The 13,241-nt window shown below is 46.0% G+C and overlaps 1 protein-coding gene across 1 annotated transcript; it reads left to right on the forward strand.

Annotated features, from left to right (window-relative positions):
* Positions 1-1,028: 1,028 nt before the first annotated feature.
* On the forward strand, positions 1,029-12,001 carry TMEM207 (transmembrane protein 207). The gene is made up of 6 exons (XM_027811885.1): positions 1,029-1,059; positions 6,951-7,051; positions 8,874-8,911; positions 9,333-9,377; positions 9,823-9,962; positions 10,941-12,001. Exons 1-6 carry the CDS (start codon positions 1,029-1,031, stop codon positions 11,087-11,089), a joined length of 504 nt encoding a protein of 167 aa, XP_027667686.1. The 3' UTR covers positions 11,090-12,001.
* Positions 12,002-13,241: the final 1,240 nt, after the last annotated feature.

The raw sequence follows: 13,241 nt of genomic DNA on the forward strand, positions 1-13,241 counted from the left end.
ACCTTTTGCTTCCAGGGCTGCAAAGATCTGTGGGAGATGGAGGGTTTATAAAAACCTGCTTCAGGTCAACATAAGGCTTTCTAGTGGATTTGAGCCAGATTCCTAGGGTGGGAGAGTTGAGTTTGGGGAGATTCATATTCCTAGGACAACAGTGCTTGGCTAGGGGGGAAATTATGGGAGCAGAAGCAGGAGTCAGTGGGCAAATGAAAGAGTGAGTTTTAAGGGACATGTTAAAAGAAAGAAGTGTGACAGAGCCTGGCTGTTAGAATGTGTTGAATTTAAATATAAGAGTGTGTTCTTCAGACATGTAATCAGGGGAAGATATAAAACTGGGAGATTAAGTCAAACTGTAAAGCTGGTCGGGGAATTTGCAAGGTGAGAGGGAGAAAGGGCTATGCTAAGTATGCCTCTCATATTATTGGTAATCCCTGTCTGCCCTGGAAGAATCCCCCATCTCTCTCCATTTGTTTATACGTGCAGCAAACTCCTGCAGAGCAGGGAGGAAGATGCAGGCTCTCTCCATCTGGTCTTCCAGCCAGCATTTTTCACCCCGGTGGCAGCTTGGAGAGGAGGTGAGCCGAGCTGGGTGGCTGGAGGGCAGCCTGGCTGTGCTATGGGGCTCTGGAGCAGATGTGGAGCGGGAGCAAACCCAGAGGAGCCTCATTGTTTCATCCCTACCCTAGTCCCACCCGTGCTGCTGCAGCATGCTTGGGGACCCCAAGGCAGGTGGGTACACAGCATCAATTCACCATGTTCCCAGGCAGAGCATTTGACTTTTTACCTGTCACAAAAGGAAAGTTAGAGACAGCCTGCTGTGCTGTTTCTTGAAGCTGTAAGTGCTGATACAAGCCCTCCCTGATGCTGGGTACAGAGGCGTTTGGCTGCAGCCTGTCCTGAGCTGACTCTGCCTGCAAGAAATGAGGGTCTGAAATCACTGCTTCTCCCTGCCTGAAGCCCAGGTGGGCTGGCGGTGCTTGACAGGGGACAGGCTGCACCTGGGGCCGCCAGCAATTCAAAATAAACCCATAATGGGCAACTGGCAAGCATTCAAGATGCAAGGTAAGGCTTTAAGCCGTCAACTTTGGCAACAGTCAGGAGCTATTTGGAAAATCTGAGGAAGCTTTAGGCTGAAATGTTAGCAGGTGCCTTCACTTAAGGGCACAGCACGTTGAGTCTTTGAGGTCTGGGTGTTGCAGGAGGCACCAAGAGATGTGTATGTGTCCCTGTGGGCCCTCTCGCAGAGCTCACCCCCAGACCATGGGGCTTCTTAGCAAAATAGCGTGTGTGCCAGCTGATAATGGCCAGCAGCATGGTGTATTTCAGCATTCATTGCTAAGTGGTTCTGCCTGGAAAATTGACTTGAAAATGTGTTTCAGGATGTGCCAGATATTCTCATGCTAATTTCTCAGCCAAAACCTCCCATGTGGTGTCCAATGTGATATCAGTAACTCAAAGGCAGGGGAAAATGAAGCCTCTATCTGCTTTCAAGCAATTTATTCTCCTTTTGTCTTTTTACATCCAGCAGCTAAGTAAATTACAGGGATTAAAATACAAAAGACATTTAATTTTTTAACTGTAATTTCTTAGCTCCTGGCAACAGAGTGACGAAAAAGAAGAGAAATTAAGAAAAAGAATTAAACGCCAAATATAATTTCTAATGATTAAAATACAAATACAATTTTAACTGATTAAAAGTGAGAGGACCTGTTTGAGCACAAAGAAACAGCAGCAGGCTTCAGGATTCAAGTAGCTGTAATCAGCTTCAATTTCACATTAAAAAAACCAAAGGGAAAATTTCTGCTGGTGATTACTTTGACTGTATTTCTGGTGTACTTCATCCTTCTCTTTAGTCAAGCTGCTTTTAATTTTATCAGCTTCATTCTTAATTCTGCTTTTCTGTTCCTCAAGTCTCAAGGGTTATCCAGCCCTTTGAACTGATTTCTGACATGCTCTGTGGGAGGCATGGTGCCTATCTGGAGAGCTTGTGAGATGAAAGGTCTCTTACACTCTTTTCCCAGGTGGGCTGTAATACACAGAAGTTCGTGGTTACGTGGGAAGTCAGTGACAGAGCTGGGAATTATATCAAGTCCTAATGTCCGAACCAGAAATAAGAGAAGCGAAACTCCTATTTAGTCCTCAGGTGCAGTAGATCTTAAAATGTAATTCTGAGCTCTGAATTCTCCCATAAAACCAAACAACTGCTAGGCTTAGCCCAAATCCTGTTATTTTGACACCTTATTTTTTTAGCCTCCAACTTAGGTTTTCAAAACAAAACTCAAACTAGGGTGGGGGGAAGGGGAAACCACTTCTCTAAATTCTTTCAGCTTCTCATTGCCCCACCACAACACAGCTCTCTGTAAAACACTGCACGCTGTTTTCTGTTTTCAATCATGAAAGCAGTCAGTACCAAAACCATCGGCACAGACAAGAGGCTTTCTGGAAAGGTGCACTTCTCAAAGGTGCTTTCCCCTGTGAATTCCAGAGCAAGAAAGCTCCTGCCTAAATCCTTTAATGTATGCTCAGTATTTCAGTCATTGCAGTATTTATTTCAGGTGTTCGTTACAGGTTTGGAACAGGGGTATTTGGACGATTCACAGCAATTTCTCATAACAGTTCAGTGGAATTTATACTTTGGATAGTTTTAAAGTTTTAACTTCCTGTGAATGTGTGATTTAAGGGTTTGAGGACTCTGTGAGCACCTATGCGTTGAAGACAGTTTTTAGTAGTTCTCAGTCTGGGATATGCATGAGCGTATAGGAGAAATCCCTGTTACGAATAACTAATCTAAAAGGAGATTACTTTTCCTGTAGATTTCTGCCAGGCAAAAGGTTTCACTGAGCTCACTCTCTGCTGGATTTTCCCTACTGATACACCAAGACAAACAAAAGGGCTCTCTGGACCATCCAGAACAGTGGAGGTAGATGCAGTTGCCTCAGATCTGAGGGTGACCTGTAAAGCCTTGCTCCTGGGGAGGATGCAGCAGAACAATGTCATTCTTGTTTGCACTCATTTAAATCAGTGCCCGGAGTCTTTCCTTCCCCACTGTGCAGCACGTCCCCCGCACAGGCTCACAAAGGGCTGTATTCATCAGTGAGCAGCAACTAGTTATAATCCTTTTGAAAGACAACAGGCTGTGCCAGCTCTACCAAGGCTTGTTTTAGAGTTCATCCTTCCTCGCTCACGCAAGCCTGGGGCTGTGTTGGCTGACTCCTGTGCATGCGGATGGGTTTGAGGGTCTAAGGACCAACTGGGGTGGTTTCCATGGAGTGGGAAAGGACTCCCTGGGTCAGCAACTCGCATTGAAGTGTTTACATCCCCTGTGGGAGCTAGATGACTTCCATCCCAGGAGCCATTTGATTTTGCACCCACATTCTTCCTGCAGACAAGCTGCTGCACAACCTTGCTGCTCCGGATGGGGTGAACTTTCTTTGCTTTTCAAGCCTCAATTTATTCATGGCCAGTTTGCTCCCATTTGTTCCCATGCCAGCACTGGCCATTAGCTTAAATAGCTCTCCACAGCGCTGGATTTATTCATCTCAGTGTGTTTGTAGGGAGCAAGCAGCTCCTTGCAGCTTTCATTTTGTGAGGACAAGATTGAAGCTGCTTTAGTTCTGTTGCAGAGGCAATGCTCAGTCCTCAGTCTTCTGTATTACCCTGCTCTTCTCTGGGGCTGAGCTATATTTGCCTGCCCTGAGTCTTCCTCAGACAGTCTGGGAGAGATGATCACAGCCTGGCTGAGCCTAGGTGTTGAGGATGCAGCTGTAGCTACAGAAGCAAAGACTGAGCCAGCCGCGGCAGGTGAAGTCAAGGAGGGAGGGGAGAGCTCCCAGTGGACTTGGGTTAGAGGAAAAGTTAATTGTGGTGGTGCTGAGGAAACACTGACATAAAAAAAGCTAATGCATGCTTAATTAACACTCATTTGTCAACCTTAATGCAGAAAGCAGGGATGCCCTGCCTTTCCTTGTCTCCCACATCGCTCCTCTATGCATTCTTCATCCTGTCCCATGTCCTTCCCTGTGTCTGTCCCACCTCTTCTCCTGCCAGTGTCCTTCCTTGCTTTCTTTCCAGAAAAAGTCTTTCACAGTCCCGTTCTGAACTGTACTGGGAGGCTGGTCAGCAGTTAGGGAGGTGATTGCTTTCCCGAAAGTCATCCCCAGCAGCCACCAAATGCTCTGAAGGCAGCTAAGGAAGAGCTTTAAACAGGTTTAAACTGTTAGCTGTGCTTATGAGCTGCCTGGGGCTCTGTGTGGATTCCTGTTTGCCAGTGAATTCCCACCCACTTTCACCAAAAATCCAGAGATCCCCAGGGTGTTGCCTGAAATTTTGGCAAAACAAAAGCATGACTGGAAATTGTTGTATGACACTCAAGCAAGCAAAGGCCATCACTTCTAGCGTACATACATACAAGAATGAGCTCAGTTCCTGAAATTTAGACCCGCTAATCTGACCTTGGCCCTGTCAGACTTGACAAGTTAAATTGGCTTCTCCCAGATTCTTCCTGTCTCCCAGTCTTGCATACCCTCTCATGAAGCCCGGCAAGGGCCAGCCCCCAGTGGAGGTGGTTTCTGTGGCAACTCTAAAAGTCACCCTTTGGATGGTCCTAGAACTGTAGATCTTCCTCCCATCGAAAGGACAAGGCACTTTAAGCAAAGAGTTAATGGACAATCATAAGTTGCTGTATGTTGCAGGGGTCTCTGTTGCTGCCTGGAAGATGCATTTGTCACCTAGCAACGATATAAGGTGATGAGGAAACAACAGATTTTTAATCTAATGGCCAACATCTACCAGAGAGCAGCCACCCAAGTCCACTGATGAGATGGATATAATTGATCGAGGAGGCAAGAGATACGAAACTCTTCATCGGTAAGTGGATGAGGAGGAGGGAGCAGAGGTTATCTTCATGTATGTATATGTGTGCATATATCTCCTTATCAGGGGGAATGACAAAAAGCCTAGAAAAATCCCTCAGACTGGAGGTAGCCCTTGGACACAGAGCTACCCAGAAGATGAGTGTCTTGGTATTGCAAAACCCCAAAGACAGCGGTGTCTCAGTAGACAAGGAGTGGGCAGGAGGGCTCACAGCCCGCCATGGGTTTTGGTGCAGAGCTCCTCTGGGATTTTGGTGTCAGGTCTTGGCTGCCTTAGAGCAAGCGCTGGTGCTCTCTGTGACAGTCACATATTTGAGATGCTCAGTAGATCATGGACAAGGGGACTTCTCCTGCTGAAGCAGCAGCTCTTTTCAGTATTGGGATCATGCCTGAAGCAAAAGACAGGGCTGCTGGTGGATCCCCTCTTAGCCAAGTCTCACTGCTTTTAACATCATTACCAAGAATACAGGGACAGGCTCCATGAATTGCCACCACTGCTGGAAACCTCTGTGTGGGACCAGCCAGCAGAAAACTCCAAAGTTTGCCTTGAGGAGTGGCAGAATTCAGTTCTTCCCCTTTTCTTCTAGAAACAGAACAGATACTCGGTGTTATTTTTCAGTACCAGGAGCTCATTGTGGTACCTGCCCCCCGAAATACCAGGGATGATCCATTCGGTAGCTCTAAATTGGAACTACCCTGGGTGCTGGCTTGAGGGAAGTAATTGTGAGAGGAAGAAATTGAAATTAGTTCACTGATGGATGATCTCTTTGAAGCCTGAAATTGTAAGAGTCACAAGGTTCCCAGCAAAGCTGTGCACATTTTTATACTGCAGGAGCTTTTTCTTTTAAGATAACAGCTAAGAAATTGGTTTGGCAATTTACTGTTGAGCAAAATTGAAAAGGATGGGTCTGAACCAGGACACCAACATGTCCAGACCATTTATTTTGTGTAGCACATGCACTTAGCACCATTATGAGAGATGGTTTCTGAGAGGGCATCGTTTCAGAGGCTTGCCTTTAATTAGCAGGGAGCTGAAAGTAAACATTTGAGAACACCAGGGTTTGGCTTGGGCTTATGCAAAACTTTAACAATAAATAACAAACCTAGGTTGAGTATGTGTATCAGAGTTCGTCAGACTTCTTGACCTTTTAGTTGAAGCAAAGCCACAGAGGTATATCTCAAGAGCAGCTTAGCTTTGCCAATCATTACTGAAGTAATGGCATCACAACGTAATGCTTAACTTCTGGGAGTGATGGCTAAACATATTCACGGCAACACCCTTTGTGTTAAATCTGGAAAAACCGCAGTTAATGGTTCATTTCAGCCACGGGCTGTAAACTTCAGTGACAATCCATTACTGACTGCCGAACAAATTGGGATCATCTGTTCTGTGGTGATCACAGCTATGGTACAAACCATCTTCCACCCGCTTTTAACTTGTCATCTGGATGTATCCATTAGGATCAAATCAGTCCTTATATTGTGCAATGAAATTTCGTATCCCTTAAGAGAACCACTGGGAATGTGTTATTATTTCAGATGCATTTCTCTAGCAAACCAAGCCCTGGCACCAGCATAACAGCAGTAGAGGTGCCGGTGGTCGTTGTCCCTGGCTGGGAAGAGTATTCTTCACCCTTGGTGCATGTTTGAGGTGGTAGGCACAGTGCATAGGAGGTGGTTGGACGTAGCTCTGTCTTTTGTGTAACGCCAGAATTGCAGCTGAAGGCAGTATGTAATGAAAGCATGGATTCAAAACACTGTCTCCAGTGATTCTTTATTTGTAGCAGGTCCTGTTAAATACAGCAGTGGGTTAATATGGAACTAAGCTTCAGCAACAGGAATTTGTGAACAGCTCTGAAAATACCAAAACAACTGCAAGGTGCTGACCTTAAACTAGTGTTCCTCTAACTTCCAGCAGCTGTTTGAGTGTGTCCATGCAAACCCAAATTAATTCCCTGGCTAGCAGTGATTTCTAAAGTGCGGAAAGCCATTGGGTAACGTGTCCTCTGGCTGAAGGCAGAATATGCAGGGAAGTTTTAAAAGCTCCAAATTACAGAGGGTAAAACGCTGTTGCAAACAAAGCTCTTCCCACGTTTCTGCTGCTAGTAATGTGGAGACCTGCAGCTTTGTGTTTCACTTCATGGATCATCGGAACTGGAGTTCTGTGTTTAACCTTCTTCCAGGTAACCAGACCCTTCACTGGGACCAGGCTGATTTTAGGGATTTTGTGGGGGGAAGATTTCAACTTTTATAGTTTAGTCATCAGCCCTTTTTATTTGAGGGGGGAGAGAATTTTTTGAGGACCTGATGAATTTGGAGAGGATTTAATGTTCATAACAATTCCAATTAATGCAGAGAAAACATGACCACCTTAATACTTTATTCTGTCCATGGCTATTGAAATGGCAGAGCATGGATCTTCAGCAGCATGGGTGGGCGTTTGGCTGCTTTGATAGATTACTGCCTCGTAACAGATGCACTTTGCTGCAGTTTAACTACACTAAGGTAGCTGGGCTGAGGTAGTTTGAAGGATGATAAAAGACAGTCCAGAGGCTGTCATTCAGCCATGAAGAATACTCAGGGTACACGTAATCACAGCAATCAGCTGTCTGGTTTTGACCTGTTATTCTAATAATCAGTTGAAGTGCAAAAAAAAAAAAAGAAAAAAATTAAAATACTCTGCACCAGGGTACATGTGTGACACGGCAAATTAGCTCAGTTTTGAAAGGACACGTCTGGAAGAGTTGAAGCTTCTGTGCTTTTCTCTGTTCCTCATTTGGGTTTCAGCTGCTCATGAAATTTCATAGATAATGTTTTATATGAAAGACTTATTATACCTAAAAACCTCAAGTGAAACTAGGAACCAAAAGGCAGTGTGTGCACAGGATCAGACACGTTATAGAGATTTGTGGGGTGATTTCTTGCTGTTTAGAGTGACACAAGCTTTGCACAGCAAAATCCTTACAAAGAAGTCCTTTTAATTAGAGGTGTTGCATGACATCTCTCAATTATGTATAATTCATACAAATTCCTAATACAGAACAGAGCCTTCCGGTTTGGCTCAAAGAAAGTCAGAAACCACTGTGTTTTTGATATATGCAGAAGGAAATCCAAAGTAATGATTTACAAATTACATTCTAATAGCTTTCCCAAAGAAATAAATTTAAATTCTTCCATCTTGCTCTTTCTGCTTCCCAGTGTTACTGCAATTCTATACCTGATCCACAATTTTTTTTTATAGCAAAGTTGGGTAAGTGTTATATATATATATATAAGACACATAACACAACTCAGCTAAAAATTATATTGAAGTTCGTTCAATCATACTGATGAACCACTTTGGTTACTTTTTGCCCACATAATCTGAAACCAAGGATAAGATCAACAAGGCTTGCAAAAATAAACTTGCTTGAGTGGAGAGTAGAAAATATACCTGAAAAACAAGTTTCAGGTTCACATATTTGCAATACCTGAAACCTGACTCTGGGAATGATGCACCACTACTATCCAAAACCAGGAAAAAGCTGGGTAGAGCATACATCTGGTCAAAACAGCTCCAATTTACAGCTGCATTCACAATTAGCTACTGGAAAATGAGCTACAGGCCAAGAATTTGATCACGGGACATTTTCAGCAGACATTTCTGAATAGCGAAGCCTAGTTCTGTAAACAGGTCTCTGACACCTGCTTGCGTTTCCCTGCTCTTGTCCTTCCCTCTTTCACATCAAAAGAAATGCTTTCCCCTTGGCCTAGCTTTCATCTGCCAACTATTGAATTTATTGAGCTCTCTGTGAAGTTATCCACTGGTTTCAATATGGGCTAGCTCACACCAGAGGTGCGCAGAGGCAAGAGCTCAGCCAGAGGTCTGGTTTTCATCCCTGCAGGAACCAGCACCTGCATGGCTCTTCCCCTCTGACTTCCCACTCCAAGATCAGTAATTACACTGATAAATTCTAAAAAAACAACAACACATATCTGCCCTCTCTGATTTATGTGTGTTTTCAGTTAGCAGACTCTGAGTCGGACTGTGAGCTTGGTGAGAGGTGAGTGTCAATCCCCCTTTTCTCACCTGTGGCTGCTCACACCCCGGGCTCTTTTGGGGATGCTGTGCTCCTGCCCAGCACACCAGCACGGCAGAGGAACAAGGGCTTCCAGGAAAGGGCTGTTCGGTTTTTCTTCCAAAAGAGGAAAGGGAGGCTGGCAGCCTTTTGGGGTTTCAGCAAAAACGCTGGTGGCGGGTGCCAGTGTTGAAAGGCAAACCAGTTGCACGCTGCCTCATACATCAGCTGCAGCTGCTCCCGTCTACATAGAGAAACTTTTAATAGAGCTCCCTTGATTGAGCAAAACTTCTCCATCCTCTGCTTACTGGTGATGCTTTTCTTTGTGTTGGTACACAACAGTGTGTTGTGTTGGTGCAGTCCCATTATGCTGGATTGAAAGTTAATTTTATTTTTCCCTTGCTAGGTGCATTGGGCAGAGCGATGAAAACCTTAGCATCTGGTATGTATGGTAAGTTTCAGATCTGTTTTAGAGGGAAAAACTGGCAAACAATATTCTTTGATGGATATATAGAGAGAAAGGCATTAAGAGAGACTGATAGCTAGAGAGCATTGCTCCTGGGCTGTCCCTGTTTTCTGTCTTTACTGACTAATGGGAATCATTTATCCCTATCCTCCTCACTGTACACTGACAACTGAGCTGGGCAAAAACAATGGATGATTTCAGGGAGAAATGTTTGAATTTCCAGCCAGCACTCGGTGCTGAGCACTCAGCACTGAGACATTGGTTTCCCGGGACTTTGATCATGTCCAGTACAGTGATGGGGAAACCGCAACATTTAACGGCTATTTGCAAAAGATGTTAATGAATATGTTAATTTGAAGATATGCAGCCATCTGTTGGTGCTGCCTGCAGATGGTGATGGTACTGTTCCTCCCTGCTGCCTCTGCCTCAGGTTCCTGATGTTGTTTTTCCTGGCCTTGCTCCTGTCCTGCGGGATCTGCTGCTGCCTGCAGTGCTGGCTGAAACGGCGGGGCTGCCTCCCCCACCGGCGCACCCTGGCCGTCTTCGCGCTCAGCAGCTCGGATGCCTTTGGTTAGTCCTCTCCCTGACTGCTGCAAGGTCCTGTTGGCCCCAGCAGGCTTCCCATGGCCCATCCATAGCCCAGTAAGGGGTGGCCAGGCTTCAGTGGGAGCCGGGCTGCAGCTGGGTGCTGTGTTTCTGGTGAGCAGTGGGGTGTCTGATTTGGGCATCTTGGGGGGATGTTTGGGACCACGAACTGGAGGGGCTTAAGCAGGCCACATCCGCTTTTCCCCAGCCATACCTTCAGCTGGACTCAGTGCTGTCCCTGTGTGTCTGTGCGTGCCAAAGGAACCTAGCTGGGGCTTGGCCAACGCTGGAGCTATGTGAGCCCTTCTCCTCTGTGCCAGGGCACTTAGCAGCCCGACATAGGTAGCCACAGGCACTGGCTTGGGTCAGGCCGCCCTTTCCAACACGTGACCTGCATTTCTCAGTCAGGCAAGACTGCACCGGTCTACCTGAGCCAGCCCAGCAGGCGGTTCGACTGGCTGATACACCCTGGGATCTGTCAAAAAGTTGTCTTGGTGTGTTCTCTTCATCACGGTAGCCACCCTCAGCATTCCCCAGGAGCACCCAGCCTTTTGAGGACTGGGCTATAATGACTGTGTGTAGTACCCAGCGCTGACCTGGAGTATTGCCAGCAGCATCAGCAGGCTGGGTCAGATAACAGTCCCTCCAAGAAGAATAAAGCTAATTCTGTCATTAGACTAAGCCCTTCCCAGGGGACGTATTGCCTGCTTTCTGGGTTGTCATGAACCGTGAGCATCTCCACAGGGAGGACCCACCCCGAACCCACCCAAAATTCCTCTGTTCTCATTTCTTGTATCTGGGGTTTGTGGTGAGAGGCCTTGTGATGCCATGCTTCAAAAATCACATCCATGCCTTTCTGGTTTCCAAGTGGTTTGGCAGCTCCTCCCAGGCTCACCCCTCTCACCCCCACACTTGCTCTTCATGCCTGTCTGCTGTATGGGTCTGGCTTTGCTTTTTCCCCAGCAAGCGAAGTGCCTCGGTGCCCGTTCTCTGGATCTCAGAGCCCCAGCATGGCTGCGGAGATGTCCTCCTCTCTTGCCCCACGGTTCAGCCTTGGCGGAACTGAGTTACCTCCATCCTATGAGGACATTATGAAGGAAAACAAGCTCTAGACACCACATGTTGGCCTTCTGCAATTCCAGTGGTTCATCAGAGATCTTTCATGATGCTACAGCAGTGTGAGATCAAATCAGCCCTTTCCACAGGTTGGCTGAGAGACTGAAAAGCAGCACATATTGCATCTGAACCAAAAAGGGGAGACTAAATGCAACATAATAAAGGCAAAAAACATGTGTTGAATCTACCACAGGAGCTCAGCTTGACATTTTGATAGGGCTCTGGATTTTGAGAAGCTCCCTCAAAGGCCTATCTGTATTCAGGGTTTCTGGCTCAGCCTCCGGATTTATCTCTCTCAGGCTGCTTGAGCTGGTGCAACCCCATGTGTTTTAGGACCACATGTTGATAAATGACTTGATAGTTACTTCTCAAAACTTGGTCTGCTTCTGTCACTCGGCAGGGTGCCAACAAACACCCTCTGGCAAAGTCATGTTGTTCTAATACATTGTAATGCAATCATGCCACTCTGCAATGAAGGATCGTTTGCCACATTTAAAATATTTAGCACAGCATATCAGATTTGTCTAGTGCAAAAGGCAGCAAATTTATGATCAGGGAAGGGAAAGCAGGAGATGGGGATTATGGGGGGAGTAGCAGCAGCAGGAGCTGGTTACAGAGCACGCAAAGAAAAGTGAGTTTGCTCATTTGAGCTATTCTTAATGTCATGGTGACTGTCCCCAGCTACTCTTGCCCTAGCATTGCAGACCTGCAGGCTTTGAATGGCCCAGGACCCACATGGCAGTTCCTCACAGACATGAATTATGGGGTTAGGTATTTGGTGCTTAGCTGAAAAAAATTATTAGGATTAAAAATGTCATTTTCTTTGAGGTGTCCACTGCAGACAGGATGGAAAGAGACTCCAAGAAGCCATCCAGACTCATACTCAAGCAGGATCAACTCTACATAAGCCATTCCTAGGAGGAATTAGCCTGCCTAGTTCTCAAATTACTGAGGAAAGATGTCGAATTTCCCCTTTAGCTGGATTCCAGATGAAAGCAAGATTATTTTTTTTTGTCATGGGCAGGTCACTGAAAGCTGCATTCAGCTTGGCTGACCTGTCTACCTCTGATCTCTCAGTGGCAAGAGCTGGGGGCTGTGGTCAGATCCCTCTTGGTGCAGAAGGTAAATGTCACACCTAGTACCATGCACCGCATGCCTGTGGAGCCACGAGCTCACAGCCAAAGTGGGCAGCTGGGTCTATCTTAGATACCCCAAAAGATTAGTGGAAGCCCACAGACTGCCTCGTGGAGCAGCTCCCCAGCTGTGGAGTGAGGTTTGTACCAGTTCCTCTGCTGAGGAAGGAAACTGGGAAGATAAATCCACTAAAGGTTATGAAGTGCCCACATATTCTCATAATGAGGCTATATAAGTACCTTTGCTAGATAAAGAATTATAGCATATTTTGAGAGACAAATTCTCTGCCAGCACCACTGCAAATTATCTCCATAAAATCTTATTTTAGAAGCAGCTTTAATGTTTGACTCTTGTGTGAAAGGAAATAAATGTTACTGTAGCAAAATGAATGTTTGTGCCAGCAGGCTAAAATATTACAGGGTTTGTTAATAAGGAAAATTAGCAAATACAGACTCAGCCAGTGGAGAAGTCGGCCAGTTCTTGAGTGTCCTTTCACTGGCTGACTTAGTAAGAATTGCAGGTAATCAGCACCTCTCAGGATGAGACCTTTTATACACATAACGGCTTTCACTACTCAACCCCTTCAATTTATGCCCTGAAGCATGGGATTTGATTATGTTTGTCACTTCAGCTTGCATAGCCTGCCAGTGGGCATTAAATCAGCCATCACTTCCTTCCCACCTACACACTGCATTGGCTCCAGCGACCCCTTCGCGGAACTGAACTCCACAGGTTGTCTGCATTATACGCTGCATAACACATTACAGTCTCCCGCTTATTAATCGCTTGGCTCCGGCTAAATTGCTGCCTTTAATTTCATTGAATGTCACCTTCTAATCAGATGGCTGGACAGGCTAACAAGCAAGGAGGGTTTTGGTTTCATCACCGCCATCACTCTGCATCCCCGTTTCACAAGGTCCAGCAAGCGGCACTCGTTGCCGTTGCCGAGGCGGTGGATCCTTCCCCAGCCACCCAACAGAGGGCAAGCGAAGCTTCCAGCAACGCGCCCAGGAG

The sequence above is a fragment of the Falco cherrug genome, chromosome 11, assembly GCF_023634085.1.
Source record: "Falco cherrug isolate bFalChe1 chromosome 11, bFalChe1.pri, whole genome shotgun sequence".
NCBI lineage: Eukaryota > Metazoa > Chordata > Aves > Falconiformes > Falconidae > Falco > Falco cherrug.

What these genes read in the sequence shown, in the direction of transcription:
- TMEM207 (XM_027811885.1), top strand. Translation starts at nt 1,029, where the DNA reads ATGGGCAACTGGCAAGCATTCAAGATGCAAG. An exon ending in GCAAGCATTCAAGATGCAAG is followed by an intron (nt 1,060 to 6,950) that starts GTAAGGCTTTAA and finishes TTGCAAACAAAG; the next exon opens with CTCTTCCCACGTTTCTGCTG. An exon ending in CAGCAGCTCGGATGCCTTTG is followed by an intron (nt 9,963 to 10,940) that starts GTTAGTCCTCTC and finishes CTTTTTCCCCAG; the next exon opens with CAAGCGAAGTGCCTCGGTGC.